Consider the following 20,985-nt stretch of genomic DNA (forward strand, 5'->3'; position numbering starts at 1 on the left):
TTGAAGTACATGTTTACATTACAATTGAACATGTCCACAAAGGTGTCTCAGCAATTACTGATTGCTTGTTCACTTCCCTTGTACAACATGTGCCAGGTTACCAATTTTCGAATAGAGAAGGAAAAGGATAAAAAGGTGTAATAGTAAAGTTAATAAAGCTTGTAGATAGCTTATTGAGCCTGAAGCCCTGTAACCCCTACTCCTGCTGTTCACATGATGAGGTGTTCAAGCGCACTGCGTAACTCTGAGTGTTAGGCTTTCAGACACCAATGTAGTCACGTTCTTAATTCTTATTCACGTACCCCTTTGAGAATTTTTATACCCTACTTTGGGAACTAGGGGTTGACAACATTTAATTGTGGATACATGCAACAGTAACTGTTTGAACAGTCCGAATTATTATTTTATTTTTAAGAAATGGAAGTTCCGTATTACTTGAAGTGCAGTATTAATACTTCCCGCTTGTAGCCCCGTTCCGCATCTCTACTACTTTCGATCCTTACGAAAAAATAGGGCTACGAATGCATGTACCGTGAGCTATTTATCCACTTTTCATTTCTTTCCATAAGGCGCTTCCTCACACAGACACACACACACACACACACACACACACACACACACAGAGGAGCTCGGAATATGATTGCATCTTTAAAAAGTTAGGGATCAGGTGTACCTAGCATGCAAATGCATCACACACTGATGGATGTGGTCTGAGTAGATTATTGAAGATTACTGTAAGTGTTCGTGACACACTGCAAGCGAGCGCCTTGTGTTATCGAAGAGGAAGCCTAAATATTGTAACCCAATCTCTCTTGGCAGAAGGGCCAAATTGCACAGGACAGCTTAATAAATATTTGCATCCATCTCTTATTTCCAGCATGGAAATTAAGGATGCATGACTTCTTGGGGATGAAACAGCAAAAGCACTGAAAGCGTGGAGAATCCCATTTTCTAGAAGCTTTCAGACACAAATGCCTGCATTGGCATACGTGCTGTATTACATTATCTCGGTGCGAAACGCTTATTTCTGATGTTTGCGCAGAGAAAAAAGACAAGGGCAAGGATGCGGTAATGACTGTGAAAGCATACAGTATATATAAAAAGAGGCAGCCTTCCTCCTGAAAAAAGCTGGAATAGCTTGTTGAAGCAATTGTTGGCTTGAGGAGGGCAGCCTGTCTGGAGTGCTAGATGAGCTCTCCATGCTGTTGAGTTATTGCAAGCCGTGCAGCTCACAAGTCACGGCAATGCAGTAAAAGTGAAATAGTGTTCCCTCTTCTTGTTCTTATCCTGTGTGCACAATCTCTGTAGAGTCAATTGAAGTTTGTGTGTGTGTGTGTGTGGGTGTGTGTGTGTGTTTCTTAAAGGGGCAATACCATCAATGTGCAAGTTTTAGGAAAGACTATTCGGGCACTACAAAGGAAATATTAGGCAGACTATAGTTGTACCATTATGAACATACTGTTATAAATCACATTTGTTATGAAAATAGTCCTAACCATCAGTTGCAATGCAAGGATTATAAAGTCACAATTTTACAGTGCTTCTCAAATCGTGGGGCGCGGCCCCCTGGGGGGATGTGGGGACCTGTCGGGGGGACGTGAGAGGCAGGAAGGACTTTCAATATGAGTTCAGACCTGCCAACGTGTCTGAATTCGTCCTACTCGGCACGCAGTTTGACTCTTGAATACGCTTGTATGCTTCACTGCTCTCCATGTTGTTGCATTTTGCTAGTTTCAGTTTCGAGTTTAGTCTGTAGAGCACAGATAAATAAATATGTATTATCAGTTTCTCAATAGTATTTCCAGTCTGGAGGGGTGTGAAAATATTTGTCTATATGACAGAATATAATGGAGAACCACTGTATTACAGGAATAAAGTTGCAATACAACAACAAAAAAATCATATTTTTTTTCAGAAATAATGTTGCAATTACAAGTTGTAGGATTACAACAAATATGTGTAATCAATTTATAAGTATCGACGCAATAAGGTTGTAAATATTACAGGAATAAATTAATAACATGATGAGAATAATGCAAATTTAACGAAAATAAAGTAGTACTTATTCTGCATTCTTGCGGTGTATTAGACCGGTTTATCGGTGCTCTGTTGTTTTTGTCTGTTATCGTATTTATTACTGCTACAAGTTGAGGTTGTTGTAGACTCGTGTGAGAGTTGAAGATGTGTGCAGCTACACCTCTTATCAGTATGTGTTTGTGCTGTACGAGCGTATTGGGAACCCACAGTAGACAATAGCCGGCTAAATATAGAGCCTCAACAGTCCTTATTGGATAAGGGAGAACCCGCCCATTGTGTTCTGCCTCCTGATTGGCTGGACACCGTTGTCAATCAATCTCCTTTGTGCCGTTTCCTGTTGTGGTCAATGGTTGCCACAGACATGAATGGTGTGTGTGTGTGTGTGTGTGTGTGTGTGTGTGTGAGCTGCTTGCTAACCACCAATAAACAACAGAAGGAGAAGTACCGACTAAATGAATCTTCTGTTGAAAGAGTAGGACAAGGAGGAGGAAAATACAGCGGCAGGAGCAATATGGTTTAACAAGGAGACACGGTCAGAGGAGTGAATACGCATGAGTCACTTACAGTAATTTCTTGTGTCCAACCTAGTAGATCGATCATTAAAATTCAAACTAAATCTGAAGTTTGAGAGTGTTTAAACAAGAGCGAAATGTGAGAAAATGTTCATAAGTGTTCAAAAGTGTATTGTGAGGGGCTTTACAGCCTTAAAACATATACAATAATTCTAAACAAATAAAGTTGGCTACTTCACGGATTTCACTTATTGCGGGCTATTTTGGGAACCTATCCCCCACGAGAAACTCGTATTAAATACAGAATAACTCCGTATTAAAAGCTTTAACACACCAAGTTATCCAAGAAGCAGCTCCGTTTAGACTGGTGATTTCAGAGTGTTGAAAATATTACCTTATTATTAAAATTGTTAAAAGTTCATTCTGCCAACAACAATATTTCTTTCCTGACATTTGTATGATTTTTTTCCCTCTTTACTGTGGTCTTAATACACCTTGCTGAGCACTGCTGACAGACTCACTGACAATTAGGGCGCAACATGTCATTGGAGTTAGTGTTCGCCATGCGTGCGCCTGACATGCACTCATCAAGCTGTTCCGTCATTATGTGGCCATGTGTCCCTACACAGCAGTAGCGCTTTGTACCAGTGCACATTCATAACGGCGTGCACACATCGTCAGGCTTTTGCAGAAATCACATGCTTTTACAAGGACCCCGGAGAGTGGCGGTGGTGGTGGGGGCTTGCCTGATGACAAGCTTTGACGTTTCCATTCCAGCTCTTAAAAGATACGACTGCCCTCAAAGTGTCAAGATTTGCTGTATATACACTGGCACATCAAAAGCTTAGATTTACTGCAGACATTTATTGGAGAAACTAACATCAGACGATCTGGAGCGCTGAATGAGTTCTCGCATTAGGAGACATGTTGCTTTTTAGATGTCTGAATCATTGTGACGGTCTGATGTGCGAATGGCACTTAATAAAGATGTATATTTGTGCGGGTTGCTAATTCAGCCAACCTGATCGGACAGATGACATGTATTTGAAAGAAACGTTGCAGAGAAAGTGAAAATGACTTGTTTCAAAATGGGTGGGCACTTTTATCACATTGTGTTATCGTGCGCTCCAAGTCTGAAAATGACTCGCTAATGCCTGCTTTTCACAGCACAAAATAGTGGAGCAGAAAACTGCAAAAAATGCACAGCCTTGAACACATCTGATAGAACGAGAACAGCTAACAGACTAGAAGGCAATAAGGGTATTCTCTGTTTACTTGTAGGCATGCGACTGCGGTTTAATTTGATCCAAGAGGAGACTGAGGGCTGCAGCAAAGTGTAAACCGTGGAGTATAATACTCCCACAAGTAAGGCACAACAAAAGTTTTACGTGTTTATGTTATGTTTTTGTGGCATTTCTAGCTGTGTGTACTCAAATAATCACTGTGGAGTCGTATCCTCATTGCACAACACGTTGGGCCTCTCGCCTCAGACAATTTGGACCAAGTTAGCGTTAGAAACCAGTTCCACAGTGCACTCCCTGACATCTCCACGAGACCCACAAGCAATCCTGTTCATGATGCAAAATTGTTGTGGAAAATTCCTTTTAGCAGCATTGGAAAGAAAACATTTGTCCTTCGTCATATTTCTTCTGCGCAGAAGAAGACAGCTGAGGCAAACCCAAAGCAGTCAGCCACAAGTGTCCTAAAGGACAGATCAGAAGCATAGTTATACAAACTTTATTAGACGCAAGTTTAGCTTTCGCGGAGCCAATTGACATGGAAATTCCATTAGAGAAGCTTGTTTTGGAGACAGGAGGTCTCTGACCTCGAGTAGTTAAGAGTAGTTCACCATAATATACTTCCTCCAAGCACGTCAGTGTGACATGAATGTGTATTTAAGTAGAAATGCATACTGTATACATGCATGTACAGTATATGTTAGTGCATGTGGTGTGCAGTCAGGCCCAGCAGCGTTACCACAAACACTGACGTGCATTTACAACTTAAATTGTCGTACTAGTTACACAAAATTGTATTAATTTATTCCAACAGTGTATTATCTTCATTTTGTAACATGTCTCTTGGCTGCAGTGCTTCCAGTACATGCATGTGTGTTTAAATTTTTTATTTTTATTTTTTTGTCCAATCAAAATGTCAGCTTGTATGTGTTCCCATTTCAATGCAATCTGTCCAGGGCCTTTAGAATCAGGAGTGCTGGCCCATATTACATACTCACTATAGGCAGTGGAGCTGTTTTTTTTTTTTTTTTTAAACCAGTCAGAGATTCACCCCACAAGGCCAGCTAGCTGGCCCACAGTGACGTCAGCATTTTTCCCATCCTCTGATTGGCTGATGTCCTTGTAGTTTGGAGTAGCTTAAGGATGATGTATTCTTAGATCAAGGGTTAACTGGGTTTGCTGCTTTAGTAATAATGGTATTCATCCACAGTGCTGTACACATTGCTATGTTGTGGTTTTGTGTGTTATTGATGTATTTGTACAATTGTGACATGATAGTGGTGGTATTAAGAGGTTGACTGGGTTGCTGAAGTCCCCACTGAAGGCCCAGGTACAGAGTGCACCCCCTAACTGATAGTTATAGTCTTTAAATATCTATCCATCCACTTTCTATACCGCTTGCCCTCAGCAGAGTCACGTGGACATGCTGGAGCCTATCACAGCTGACTTCGGGTGAGAGGCGGGGTGCACCCTGGCCTGGTCAATTACTATAGCTAATATTAGTCAAATTACATATGGTATTGGGTTGGCATGCTCAGAACGTATAGTGCATAAAGCTAAAACTGCAGTGAAAAAGGGGTATACAGAAGGAATCTTGTCCACTTCTATTAAAATTGCTACTGCATACAAAGTTACATTTACAGCATAACTTCCCTTGAAAGTCCCATTTTACAGTCTTTTTACAAGAACTCTCAGCGGTGCCACAATCGTAAAACTCTAGCCTTGATGCTAGAATTTAGAACGTTTAAAATTGCTTTTAGTAAGTAAGCCCTACTAGGAACACACCATTTTGTGTTGTCTTAGCTTTAATGCTAATGAACTGTTTGTCCACGCCTGTCTCTCAAAGAGTGTGTGTGGCTCCAAGTAGCGCTATTGTACACTTTTTCTACTTTTTTCCATATGCACTGTAACTCTGCACTTGTCCAATGTAATAGATGACATACATGTTGTCGTATGTCACAAGCAACAACGTAATATGAAGAAGTTGGACAGGAGGACACGATTATGCATTATAAGGGAACATTAATCAAATCAATGTTGGCGATTTAACAAACACGATCAAAGAAAACCAGCAAAAAGGAACCAGGAAGAGGTGACATGGCTTTGTAACACAAACCCAGAGTAACAACCACACAGAAAATGACAGTCTTCAGTGGGCAAGAGTAAGCAGGAGGGGGAGATTTATGGTCATGCTAGCCCAAATGGAAACTCACTCTTGATTGACCACTTCCAATTGAAGGCTGACCTCCGGGTCAGTCTGAAAAGATTTCATCAGGTACTAGAGGGGGTTTTCACAGTGTTTGAGGGGCGTGGAAAACGTGTGTAGCCATCCATCTTGAAAATGATCCCGTTTTATCAGTTCTCCGGGCAAAGGGTCGCATGTTTTAATAAAGGAAATCGTTACTGTGGTCCGGTTTCTCGGAACAGTCCAGGAGACGCTTCAGTGCCTCAGACTCACATGTGATAATTCCAGGACAAAGAAATAAAATACAGCAGTTTTAGAGATGAGAAAACTATTCACACTGTACTTCATTAAAGATTTTACCTTAGTTAATTATTTTTTTTTCTTGCTAAGTGGTCTCCAAATCCATTTTTTTTTTGTCATTAAAGAAAGAAATTAACTAGATGATGAATTTTTGGTATTTGTTTGTGTTGTCCGTAATGTATGCAGCATTCTCCCTTCAAAAAGAGGGACAGCGATCGAGCGACAAGTATCTAATTCATCACGCAGCTCACAACTCGCCTACAGGGCCAGTTTAATTTACTTTCACTTCACCACTTTGAAAAGTGTTGGCTCAGGCTATTCTAACATATTCATAAATCTTGAGTGATGTGCTCATGGCTCTACCGAGATACACTCCTGAGAGAACGGGGGGGTGGGGGGGGGGACGAGCGACAGAAAGCACGTGTTGAGAAAGACAAACGATGTTGCTTTTGTTTTGGCTTTAATTTATGACAGCAGTATTGACAATGATTGGGTTCTTCTGAGCTAACGGCTTTTCAAAGTTATTGCTTAATCTATATCCTTTATTTATTTATACATTACATTTCTGTCAGTTCTTTTACTCCTGTATTATATATTTATTCAGTTATTTCAAACCACTTTATTTTTAATCTATTTTAATAATTCGTTATTTATTGTATTTTAATTTGTATGATTCCATTTTTTATTACAGCAATAGGTGGGACTTCTTCGTCTCCAACATGGAAGAGCGTTAATACACCATTAAAATCATGACCGCTTAACAACTTCATGCAAATTTTCATCCAAGGCTCAACTCTCAACAGAGTTGTTTTTACCTTTTGGTCTCAGAGGAAATTTAAATTCCACTTGTGCTAATATCAAGAGTGTCTCTCAGCTTCTGTCTGGAGCCAGGACAAACAAACACAGAATATATTAATGTGCTGGGAGCAAATTAGTATTGAAATCCCAGTCGGAATAAAGCAAAAGACATTTTGACACGTATATATTCTTTTGAAATATTACTCCCGGGGACGTTCAAGGTTTATGCCTATGAAACTAAAATGGCACAAGGCAGAGCACAGACTTGCAACAAGTCCAAAAAACCCTAATGCGCATCACAATTTAAGATTTGCAAAATCTTGTTCGTTCGGTAGTTCGAATTACTGTTAGCATTTTATTTCGGTAACTTCTAGCCTTGACTCCCCAAATCTGAGGGGTTTAGCTGAGTTTAGTGGGTCAGTGAGGTCTGTTTAGTTTAAAGCCAGGCTTATCTGTACTACAAAGGTGGCTATCTTTTAACGCGGCTATATCACCATGGCAACTCGCTGTTTGACTGTGTAACTCATTCGGAGATGGCGTAACCATTTATTGAGAACCCAGTGGACTTGGGAGCAAGAATAATTGGGGCAGCACTACAACGAGATCTGCTATCATTCCCTGATGAAATTCTCTAAGAGATGTTGATTTTCATCCGAGGGAGTATGCTACATTTGCTCACTTTTTGAGACGAGCGTCAGGAATAAAATGTAATATGAAATATTAATTCGGCCAGCATTAGCAGACGTATATGTCGCAACAGTCCTTGCGTGAGTATTGAGTCCTTTGGTCCTATTTTACAATATTTGCTGGAGGAATAAGCACTCTGAGGCGTCAATCGACTGCAACAAAATTGAAAAGCTTTTCACAAAGGAAAAACTCACCACATGGCATGTGAAACACACATTCTATCATTTTGATCATAAAATCGGAAAACAATCTAGACATGTTTCGAAGACGAAAAAAGACAGTTGTTGCTCTATTTTTAATATGCAATAGTTGCGCAATGTTGAGCCTTCAAAAATTAAAACACTGGGGATATATAGTATAATAATCAATGTTAACTGACAAATTTGCATGCTCACCAATTTTCTGCCAGGAGTCCTCCCTCGCTCTGTTGGCGCCGACCGTGTTTCTTTTGGCAGTGATCTTTTTGAGCTCCTCATAAAGCTCCATAATAATTACTTCTGGAAAATACACCAGCCGGGATTTCTCCATTTTTGTGCAGAAGTAGAATAAATCCTCCTTTTTATGTGAAAAATGCACCGAGCACAAAACTGAGAAACATGACAACCACTGTTGCAGTACCATTTAACTTTGTTTTGGGGAATTTAGGTTTTGTTGAGCTGCATCGTGAGCACGGAGCCCGGGAATGTTGAGTCGCTTTCGCAGTACAGTTGTCGCTCGCTCCATCGTGATTCCAACATCGCTCTGTCACTATCGCGTTTTTTCCAAAATTAATGAATTATTAAATTATCGCTGTTTTGTGGTTGACTACAGCCTATTATTATTCCAAAAAATGCATATTAAAGCGAATGTTACATATTTTTTGCTTAAATTATGCATTTCAAACAAACATTTTGTAAATGAATTAAAATACAAACACAGATTAAGGCAATGCAAAACGTTTATGAAGTGTATCTACACTGGCCACTATGTGTCACTAGTTACACACACCAGATTTGATCGCCAATGACTGGGTTTTATTATTTTATCATTATTTAATCTCTCAACAGGAAGAATAATAGCATAATAATACTAATGTCATCATCATCATCATCATAATAACATAATGACACGTGCTACTGTTGTGGAGGTATGCCATCTAAACCTCAGCTGTGAATCCCCGACATCACTTCCTGTCCACATATCCGGAAGACATTTATTGAAACACGCACGAGTCTTATTTATGTCTAAAATGGGTTATTTTTCTCTGATTATATTTAATATATTGAGTAAAATGAGTGTAAAGGTGACTATAGGGGTGTTATTTCATGTCTAGAGGGCTCTAATAATGGTAAAAATCGTATTTAGAAAGTCATACACAGGTTTTCTATGCTACAAAAATATTCCATTTATTTCCTACTTCATGTGGTCAGATCACAAATTAACCTCGATAAATGAGGGATTACTGCACAGCCCTCGGCTTGTCCATAATAATAACCAGCAATGATATACGTCACTCAGGATTAGCACCTGATAGTAACGCCTTTGACCGGGTAAAAGTATCAACTAGCAAGTCGAGTCAAGTAGTTACGTTGCGGTGGAGAAGGGGCATTATCTCTTCAAAGATGTAGCGTCTTTAACCTATAATCCAAGCAAGCAAAAAGTGCTAGCCGTGTTAAAAACCTCAATGGCTTCAAAGATGAATTGCAATGTACATAGGTTAACTTTAATCGATACAAACGTTTTCTTCCATTTGTTGCGCAAACGGAGCCGTGGGGAATGGAAAGTTCATTCTTCTGATTTACAGCAAAGCAGCAATAAATTTCCTGCGATAGATTATGTAACATAACATGCCCTGGTAACTGCCTGCATTGTCGTTATTGAATGTCGAACAAGCCCGAATATGAAACAAAAACTTCAGCGGCCGCATTAAGTTGACACCAATGAAAGTGTTTGATTGATCAAAGAGGCGTGAAATCGAATGTGGAAAAAAAAAAAACGCAGCTCCGACGCCGTCCTTAATTTGGATGATTTCTCTGGGAAAAAAGGGAGAAAGCACACGGCGTTGGTTTAATATGCCAACTATTTTAAATCTGCTGGGGAAGTACGAGGACAATGTTTGGGCTTTGATAGGTAGCTCCCTTTATGTTCAATTCCAATAGCGCATTCTCATCTATATCTAAGTGGAAGCAGGAGGCATATCCAGGGAATGTCATATCCTGCATTGTGTTATCTGTGTCTCACAGCCTCGCCTGCTCACAAAGACCACAGGGACCACAAGGGTGAGAGAGAAACAGATTTCCTTTTTGAATATGCCGATGCTTTTGTGTACGATGGTCCCCGGGTGTGGACCATAAGTCATTTTAAGTCGTCCTTGCTTGTTTACCTAAAATTTGACCGAAAAGACTCTAAAACTAACCAAAGAATGAATGTCTGCTTTATGGATGAGCATAATTATAAAATAATCGATTGTTAAAAAGCAATTGAGCCCAAATGTAGTGTATTACTCGGTTGCGACCAGCAGAGGTGCTGTTGATTCAGTATCAAGACATCAGCTGAGGGTCGTTAATCTTTCAGAGGACCGTGATGGCTCAGTTCTGCTCACTCCAACACCCATATTGAACCAGGAGTTCAAAACATTTAGGGAGAGATTATTCTTTCACTTAAAATAATGCACCAGTTAGCACCTCTACTCCCCAATAGTTGCCGGGTGTGTGGTCTTCACAAGCAAATAACCACCGGGTGCCTAATTAACGACAGGTCAAAAACATTGACATCATTGATGTGCAGTTTTTATGAACTCCACAAGATGGCAGTAGCTGTACTTGAAGTATGAGTGGTCAGCATCCAGCAGCTTTATGTACCTCTGCATGCGCTTTAAAGTGTCCCCAGCTGGTGGTCTGAAACTGGTGTGTTACACTTGCCGTACTGTTGTTTACAATTACCTCACCAAAGTTGTGAATTTGTTTGCCCCTTATTGCGATTGCAACATTGGTTCTGTTGACTATAATTAGAGAATTTACAGTTTCAGTCGCTCGTTACTTGTCCATAGTCGACCAAGGAAATGTAGTCACATGCCCACCTCTAGTTAGGATGTAGTTACTTTGCAATTAATCAGTGGTTGGGCTTGATCCACGAAGCCGCCTCTGAATCTGAATTCTTAATACATTTGAGCATGTTTCCAACAGGAATAGGACAGCACAAGACCAAAAGACAACAGCAACGCACAAAGTGTGTCCGCAGTCAATTAAACAATAACTGAAACCTGCAAGCTGCAACCTGCTCTGCCCTTCCACCTGGATGCAGCAGTTGGGGGTTAAAGGGGTAGCTTGAGGGTGCCACCATGGTGTTAATGAGGGAGTGCGAGTCTTGTTTTTCCACTTTTCTCCCCCACACAGGTTCATCATGTGAGGCTATGACCTTAAGATCATCAAGTTTGCATTGCTAACCTTTGAGCTTTTGGGAATATGTATAAAATAATGACTTGTGCTTGAATTGAAGTAATTCTTTTCTTACCAATGCCTCATAAAAAGCTTGTGCATGTGCCATTCAAATGCCAGAAGTTCATATTTTGGCTAAACCAGACCTGTCAACATATTTTTCATACGCAAAATGCATTTTGACCCTTGATGCCCTCAGGTAAGCATTTGGTAGGTTTCACTTTCCTTGCTCAGTCCACGCTTAATGTGACGTGGTCGGCTTGTAATACATTTCTTGTGTACAGCCCACCGCCGCGAATACCTTTTCTTCCAATTTTGGGTCTACTGACTGTTGTCACGTATTGATTAGCCCTAGCTGCGATAACAGGCCACTTCTCTCTTTAATTACCATCGTTCTAACAAGCTAAGGCTACGTCCACATGAATGGATATTTTAGATTTAAAAAAACGCACCACTCCCCCACTTTAGAGTTTAAAAAAAAATCTCCATCCATAATAAAGAAATTAATCTGTCCATGTAAAAACAGGCTAATCGGCTGTCATGCACATTTTGGCCCCTCAGAAGCCTGAAAAATCAACCGCAGCTGATTCGGTCGCGCCTCTGTTCATCAATATAGTGAAATATTAGATGTAAAATGATGAGCACATAATCTTTAAAATCAGCGCTCGTTTGGAGCTCAAGAAGCATCATAAATGTCTGAAATGAAATGAAACCAAAATGAAACCAAAACATGTAACTATTTAGCTCGGTAGCTTGCTGTGCTAGCGGCGGCCATCTTTTATGTCCTTGCAGTGATCCCGCTGCAGTGACTGTAGGGTTGTTATTTCATGTCTACAGGGTTCTAATAATGTTAAAAGCTGTATTTCGAAAGTCCTAAACAGGTTTTCTATGCTCTAAGTATGAACGATTATTAATATTGAATCCTACTTCACGGATATTCGCTTATCGCGGTCGGGTCTGTAACCAATTAACCATGATAAACAAGGGATGAATGTATACACATGTATTTGTTCAGTCTGTTCTTTGAAACCACTGTTGGTAACGTCTGCTGGCCAGTGGTGGTGGTCTTATATTTTTTGGTTGTAAAAAGTTTGGAGGGACAGCACCTTTTAAATCTTCATAAAAAGTTAGTAGATGTTTAGAGGATGTGCTTTGGGCAACCCTGTGTCATAGTTTCCTTCTAAGAGCGCCTTGGTTTCCTTTGTGTTGTCAAAAAAAGAAGGTGATGCCTTTGAGAGCTTTTCCAACGGGGTTGGCGGCGGGGATCAGCTGTAAAGACTTATTCAAAGAAAAAGGCAGCAAAGATGCTTTTTAAGGATTCAAAAGTTGGTTCAGATGGCCAAAGTTTCCACTTGGATATAAGATATAAAAGCAACCATCCCTCCCGGGTGCAAGAGTCAACTTTTACTCCAAATAGGAGTTGAAGTGAAGTTAAAGCTGAGGCTGTAACCTTTATATTCAAGATTTTAATTATGCTGAGGCACACTTGAGGTATTTTTGTCAAAGCCCTTTGACATGCTCATTGGCGAAATGGGAATCTATTGGAACACACATCCCCTCTTTTTTCCCCCGATGGATTTGGATCATGACATATCACATCATCGTCTGTCATCCCTTTAAAACAATGCTTTTCTCCACAGTGAGCTTGTGAAATGCAGCGATCAATAATCGCCAAAGTGGAACGTTGTATAACACCGCAAGTACTGTTGGAGTGGTTGGAGGCATGCCTCCATTTAAATAATGTGTCTTTCTTAGCAATTATCGCCTCAAATTGACATGGACGACATGGAGCAAATCACTGGACCGGAGTTTTCTTGTGACAGGCTCAGTTTGTCAATTCGCTGGGTGTTTTTTTTTTTTTTTCCCCCCCCAAGCGAGATATGTCAAAAGACTACCATAAGAGCAAAATACAAAGAGACTTCACAACCCCCTGTCCTGACCTTTTTACTTGAAGCTGTCTAATGAATTGCCATTTCTATACCAGACACTTTTAGCACGCCATCAGCTGCTTGAAGGGTTCAGGTTTAGAGGTTGGAGGCAGTAATGGCGCAAGTTGTAAAGTTCAACATGGCAGACTTATTAGGGCACAGCTTCCATGTACTTTTGTCTTTCTTCACTCACTGCTCAGTACGAGTGTTTGACTTTAAAGCTTGAGAGTAGTCCTGATTTCCCTGTGCGACTGATCCTCTACAACAGGGATGACCAAACTTTTTCTAGTGAGGGCCATAACATAACGAAAAAGCAGTTAGTATAAACTTCGATCTTTGCTCTTTTTTTTCCTATTTTTGCAGGGTTTTTTTTTTGGTTAATTTATTAATATTCCAACCCTCTTCTTAAATAAGCTTTGTATTTTTTTTTGTAATATTACAACTTTATTCTTATAATTCAGACATTTGACCTGAAGTCATTTACCCGCTACTTCCTGCACACTTAAGACATTAACCACAATAAGCACACAATAATATATCTTTAATTAAATATTATATGATACATAATTGTTTTTTTTGGAAAAAGAAATCTTTGCAGAACAGCATGTAGAATGAATGTAGGCACATACACCAGGACATGTCACAGGCCGGTGTAAAATTCACTGGCTTGTATGTGCGATACTAGCATAACAACATAATATTCACAACAAGTGCTGACAAGCTGTGGTAAACTCTAGGGGTGTCCTAGGATAAGCGACTGTTCGATGATTCGATTCGAAGGAGTCTGATTTGATTATCAACCTTTCCGTCGAATCGTGTGAAAATGTAATGTGATCAAGACTGTACCATTTTTACATAGAACGTTTTTGTTTTTGTTAGACATAGCCTGTTTTGACACAAAATCACACCTAACACTGTGAAACCCTGCATTAGCGTTGTGTACCGTTTTAACTGAACCAAAAGCATTGCTGTCTCCTGGACTCTGAACCTACCACAAAAACATAGTTCCTTTAACACATTGTCATTCTCTACTATGATGAATCCCATTCTGAATCATACCTGTCAACCCTCCCATTTTCCCTCAGAAACGCCTGTATTTTGCCCTTGTTTCCCGTCACTACTGTTTCAGTGGTGACGGTATCCACTGTGACAGGGGGAGAGAGTTGCCCTTATTCATGCAAATGTTGAGAGGTATGTTCCCGAATCAAATCTTTCAATCTATTGCTGCTTGTGGTCTGAATACAAAATGAACACTCTAAACTTGTGGGATTGAGTTATGACAGAATAAATGACGCCACCGTTATTTAATCAGAATACAAATAGAGTACAAAAGCGTGCATGGTTGTGGTTGGTGCAAAGACACAGAACATTCTCAGTAATCTCCCAGGAAGGTCACAACACAGACGACTAAAGATGAATACATTTCCTGGCAACAGCTTGGAAAATTATATTCTCCGAAAGCTTTAAATCATGCCAACATGTGTTCAGTCGAGGCCAAATCAAACTGAGGCATGTGAACTCAAAGTAAATGAAAAGGTTTTAAAGCTTTGCATATTTGGTGTTCCCAAGAGAGCAGGGCCAGCTTAGAGAGAGGCATGCAAACAATCTCTAGTTGAGATGAAAGAAGACTAATTGCTACACGAACACTTCTGTTTTAAGACGAAAATGGGTGGGTTAAATAATTGGATGTCATTATTTCAGCAGAGTATATCATATAAGTGCTCCACTGGGAACGTGTGTCTTCATGAGCTGTGCAAAGTGCAGTCTGTGTATACCACTACGGCGGTTGATAATGTAAAATCATCCGCTCCTAATTAACAAGCACAAACTATAAATTTACCCATAATAACCTCAAGACGTCAAATTGCGTCCATGCTACCAACTCAATGATATACCTCTTCTACAAATAATCTAAACCACTAACCAAATATACTGTAGAAGGCTTTTCCATTGTCTTGTGCTGGAGTTACTTTAATTGTCCATTTGAATTTAGTGCCTGTATCTATTTTTGATTGCTTTCAACGGATACATATCCAAGAGCATTGTGTTTGCATTTCCTAAACACCTAAACCAAAATGCACAACACTTGCCTTACAACGACATTTATTGGTCCGTGCATTAGTTCCATGCTGTAGTTTGATATACCTCAGGTATCTTTTGGATACCAGAGGTGTTTTTTGGTTTGACCCGCATGTATTTCGATGCCTTGCTCACATTAACGGGTGAGATCTGCTGCAGTCGCATTGAAATATAGTCGTTCCTCACTCTACCACATTTTTTTTTTTTTATTATTAATTAAAAATGATCGCTCTTGACTATTTTTATTCCCGTTATTAGTAAGAAAATATTCAAAGGCAAGTCATAGGCAATATTCTGGTCACAAGGCGTCAGTAATGTTACATTGATGAGACATTACCTTACATTACATTACTTCAATTTGCACATGAATTCAGCCATGGATGCAGAGTCTGACAGGACTTTGTGAAAAAAAAAAAAAATTCTCCTCCCATACCTTGTGGAAGTGGTACATTTTTGTCTTCTTACTTTGTCCTTCTTCTCCACTCAGTTCCAAACCCTTTCTTAAGTTTATAAAAAATAAATAGGCTCGGTAGGTTGCTATGCTTAAAGCGGCGGCTGTCTCTTGTGTCACGTCAGAGCTCCCGTAGCCTGCGCATAAGAGTTGCGCAATGTGGTGTAAACAAAGCTAGCTGGAATGTATGTGCATGGTGCATGTCAGATGGCTGCCCTGTATATCCATCAAGTGACAAACGTCATAGTGAGGATGTATGATATCCTGTCAATTTTTCTTTTTTTATGGCATGTGACCAACTCATATTTCTTTTGGTGTGCTATAATGACAAGGAACTTTCCCAGTGCTAAGATGTGAGTTATGTCAGATTATCCCTTATCATGTCTTCTATATTAGATAATATGAATATAAAGGTGATTATAGGGGTGTTATTTAATGTTTACAGGGCTCTAATAATGGTAAAAAACCATAAACAGGTTTTCTATGCTCGAACTACAAAAATATTCCATTTATTAATATTGAATCCTACTTCACGGAAATTCACTTATCACGGTTGGGTCTGGAACCAATTAACTGCAATATACAAGGGATGACTGTATATCCAATTCATATCTCATTGTAAAGAGGCCTAATTTGAATATGATTCTGTGACTTTTTGTCTCTTGGGGTGCCATGACCTACTGTATCTTGCAAAAGTACTATCCACTCATTATCGTCCAAGTAGCCGGCTACAAGTGAGAACATTAGTTATAGTGGTCAGGTGCTACGTGAGTGCTGGCGGCACTGGGGAGCTGCGGTTCAAGTAGGGAAACGAGAATTCCAACATGTACTGTAAGACATTGTTCCAGAGGAAAAAAAAAATACCGGAATTGTATCACTTGAACCATGTAGTGTAAATCCACACTTTAAAATAGTAGCAAGCCTAAAGAAAAGCTGTCATCTCCAGTTGGATGCCTTCTAAGAACAAGGCTTACACTAGGCAGGGAAGCTTTTCAGAAACCTATAGAGATCATTGATGAAGGGGCAATGGAGGTCTTAAAAGTGTTCCTTTGACAAGCCACTTAGTTCTCTGATTTTTAGAGGACAAATAATGATCTCTCCAGAGACGAGAAGCTGAAAATGTGCCTTTGAGAATATCCAACTGGCTCTCATCATCTCGGTAAACTTGGCGAAATCAAAGAACCACTCACTCTGTTCAAATACTTGACCACAGATTACACGAGCACTTCATCTTTTGACTCTTTCTCATTTGCCTGGCAATTGCATCTCTCGGCCTTGTAATTACTCGTGACATTGTTTAAGATCTTTTTTCGCTTAAGAAATCAAAAAGGAACCACTGGAGCGTAAAAGTTAGTTATTTGGATTCGTTGATGAGTTGTCCGTGAAAGATTATTTTTCGATCGTGTCACAACCCCATGAAATTGGTTAATTTTCTTTCAAGAACACATATCATTGAATAAACTTGACGCCCAGGAAAAAAACATCCCAGGATGCATCACTCTTGCCAATTTCAAAGAGACAAAATTGAGTTTGTCGAAGCGTGACACAATGTCACATGGCGTCGTAAGGTAAATATAGACAATGCTCCCACTTTGTTTACCTTGCAGATGAAGCTTGCTCTCTGGGCTCTGCAGAAGGATGGAGCTCACCGAATCCAGATTGTCGTAGCTGCTGCATCCCAGTGGCCCCGTCCGTGTCTCGGTCACCTGGAAAACAATTAGAATCCCCATTAAAAAAAACTGTAAATGACATTGGTTGCACCCCCTGTGGGTGGTGCTCAAAATGCTGAAGACATTCTAGCATACATGTAATTCAGATATCCTGCCCTGGTGGACCCATACAAAAACACTTTGCTTGATGATGGCCATGTTTTTCAACCAATCTTGCTTAAATTTTAAAGACATATGCTTGCCCGTCCCCTAAAGGTGTGTACCAAATTTCGTGGTGATTGGACTAATGACCCTAAAGCTAGCGTATTGAGCTGTGTGAGAAATGTCAAATCAATCCAACTTATGGTGGTCAAACTTTGGCTTTAATAACAGCGCCACAATGTGGTCTATTTGCCAGAAAATTATGCACAGGCAACACGGTAGGGGTGAATGTTTTACCAAATGTTCACCCTTTAATGTGCAGGGGTTCATTAAAAATAAATGCAATTAAAAATAACGATACACTCCAGATCATGATGCATCATTTCTGTTTGTATTGAAAGTAAGATTTTTCTTATTCCTTGTTTTCTCTCCACTCTTAATTGTTTTAAAAAAGGCATATCTTCATTAAATGACCACTGAGAACAATGGCATGTCGTTAAATCTTTAAAGTGTATGTTTAAGTATCTTTCTAGGCATATTCTAGAAAGATGAATCCATTCTTTGACATTAAACCACTGGCAACATGCCCAACTTGCCACTAAGGATGGGCTTAAAACACTTTTATGGGGGGCATAAATGGACATTTTTCTCGAATAAAAGCCCATGCCAAACAACCTCGCCAAGATGTATAACAATAGCTCCTGATGCTCAACCTCGAACTGCTGTCGGAGGAAATAATGGCGCTATTCCGATGTGAAGAGGCTGCCTTAAATGTATACCTTTAACATTGGAGCGTTTGGAAGGTTGTCCTTAAGAAAGAATGGAGGGAAATAAAGTGTCTCCCGTGCCCACTGAGGAGTGGCTAAAAGTAGGTTTAAGAGGTTATAAAGAAAAAAAAAATGTACGTCATCATAGATGTAAAAATGCTTTGGAATGATTGCGTAATGCTGCCTTACAAATATACTGTATAACCCAAAAACATGTCATACTATTTTAAGCTTTATGGGACAGTCCTATTAAGTCATTTTGGATAAACAAAGAAAAGTTTGTAAGATTAGTGTAACACTTTCCCCGTCTTTAATGTTGATCCTGCACCAGATGGTGTGCTGACATGCAAGAAATTAGACAGATGTATTTCCTACCCCTAGCATCAAGTCATAAAGCAAGGGAAAATGCAAAATCAAAGAACTATCAGAGAACTATGGTATTTTGGCATCAGAAGACACGACAGCTCATGTATTTTATCATGTATCGCTTTTACAGCTGTGGATTGTCGTAACACATCGCAGTAAATAGAACGGATGGCCCATCGCAAGGTGCTAAATTGGAAGCAGTTTAAGAAAGCTACATTAACACATGCCTTTAAACATAAATTGGACACCTGCCTATTGTTGGAAGTATCCCCTTCCTTTGCACTTTATTACCATTGTGTCCAATCATCTAACTTAGTCATGTTCTCCAGTATAACAGACACAAGTACATCACTTGAAACTGACTACTAATTCCATTAAAGGCATGTGTTTGCATCTAATCATCTAACAGAAAAGGGTTAGCTTTCAACCTCCGAGTGACAAACACAATAAATTATGGTTGATCAGGCCTCTGGCGTGTATTTTGTTTCAATAAAAACCTTAATGTTTACATCCTGAAAGGGCAATGTGACACAACCTCAGCGATTAAAAGCTAACAAGCTACAAATAGTTTGTGAAATTGCCTTTTAAATAAGCCCTGCAGTTACAAGGATCTTATACACATCTTACTACCTGCAAAATAAAACGTGAAAACCCACTGACTCTGACTTTTGCAAAAAAGTGAAGTTTGAAACTATTGATTGTTGACAAGGTATTCGTAGCTATTAGTAGAGGTTATTTGTAGAGGTTATGTGGGGAAAAAAAAAACAGCATTTTATCCAAAATAACAATCAAGTCATCTGTGCGTGGATGTTTCCAAACAACATGATCTGTGAGGCAAACATGGAGTACTTTATCATGCGTAAATGTGAGAGTGCACTCACACTGGGCTGGTTAGCTCAATCTTTTAAATTTGTGGTTCCCCTGAATAACACACATACACATCTGGCAAAAATGTAGGTGCAGTCTTGGTCTCTATGGATAGGTAAGAATATGCAATATGCTGTAATTGTGTGGTTGTTTTGTACTTAGCTCAAACTGACAATAACTGTGTCAGGAAACTCTATTTTTTGACCTTGATAAAACTAGCCTTGATGTTTGATGAAATTTTAGTCAAAAAGGTGCATGTGACCACTCCACAAGGCGGGGTAGAGCGACACCTCCCCCTAAAACAAAAATAAAATGTTCAAATAGGAGTCAGTAATGAGTAGCGGCGCCATTCTTGTTAATCACCTCAAAAATTGGTTTGGTCATGCTCGATGCCAGTGTTTCCAGGAAGCTAGAAGCAATGTTGGCTTCACAGAGGGAATCCACTGTCTGGAATTGATGCCCATGTTTATATTTTCCTTCTGTCTTCCTTTGTGGTGGTAGTGGTGGTAGGCTGCTCTCTTCTTGAGGGTTCTGATAACCCCCAGCTTGTATTCTGGTGATGATGGGAGCCAAAGAGCAGGTACTGGTCTGCGTGGGGAGGTTTTCTGTAGACCTCATTATTAAGGCTGGACGTTGCAGTCCAATATCCACAGAGTTGATGTGTTCTAAGAAGTCTACTTTGCAGGTTTTGATCTTAACCCACGTGTTGTTAACATACATGAACCAGTGGCTGTCTTCGTTCCTCTACTTTCCTTTCCATTTCTTCCATTTACTGTACATGCTGGCCACAATGGGGGAGACTGGTGACCCATAGCACAGCCATGTATTTGCGTACTGAAATATTTGTTGAATTGTAAGTACGTGGTGCTAAGGCAGTGTTGGAGTAGATTTATAGTGAGTTTAGTTCTATCCTGTAGACTTCAGTCTTGTTTCAGTAATTTCCTGCCTGTAATAATGGCCGCAGTGGTGGGGATGCATGTGAACAGCAAGGTGACGTCCACTAATACAATGGTTTCATCTGTGGCAAATCTTAGGTTCCTGACCTTGTTGGTGAATTTCTGGAAGTCCATCAATGCAAGGCATCGCTTCCCTTGGGCAAAGGCGGTAGTTCATGCAGCGGTCGATTACTTCCTTCCTTCATTGTCAACCAAACAAGGTAGGCTTGTCATACTAACATTCAGCCAACATTACATTTTTTTTGGAAGGGGGAGCATATTGCTGAATGAATTACTCTTTAAAAGGTTATGTTGCATGGTAACTGGGCAAAGTGTATATTTATTTGTCCCCTGTCGCCTGCAGACGTCTTCCCAAGGGCAACACAGGTACATAGGATGCACAAGTACGCTGCAACACGTTTACATTACTTTCCACACACAGCGTTAATAGATGTGCATAAACATGAGCGCAGTCATACACAGCTTTATGGATTAAAGAGTGCCCTTGATAATCTCTGGGATTTTCGGAGAGCTACAGTTCGCATCCCTCCTTGCTAGCATAGACCATAAACTGCACGCCAGATTATGAAAATGGGAGTAAAGGGTAG

General features: G+C 39.9%; 1 protein-coding gene across 1 annotated transcript in view; it reads right to left on the minus strand.

The window, feature by feature from the left end:
- The window catches only part of brinp1 (bone morphogenetic protein/retinoic acid inducible neural-specific 1), a 133,496-nt gene that overhangs the window by 21,301 nt on the left and 91,210 nt on the right, over positions 1 to 20,985 (minus strand). The window contains exon 5 of the mRNA XM_054757633.1: positions 17,232 to 17,337. Within this exon, the coding sequence (XP_054613608.1) occupies positions 17,232 to 17,337 (106 nt within the window). The remainder of the gene's footprint in view (positions 1 to 17,231; positions 17,338 to 20,985) is intronic.

This window comes from Dunckerocampus dactyliophorus, chromosome 17 (assembly GCF_027744805.1).
Source record: "Dunckerocampus dactyliophorus isolate RoL2022-P2 chromosome 17, RoL_Ddac_1.1, whole genome shotgun sequence".
Taxonomy (NCBI): Eukaryota; Metazoa; Chordata; class Actinopteri; order Syngnathiformes; family Syngnathidae; genus Dunckerocampus; species Dunckerocampus dactyliophorus.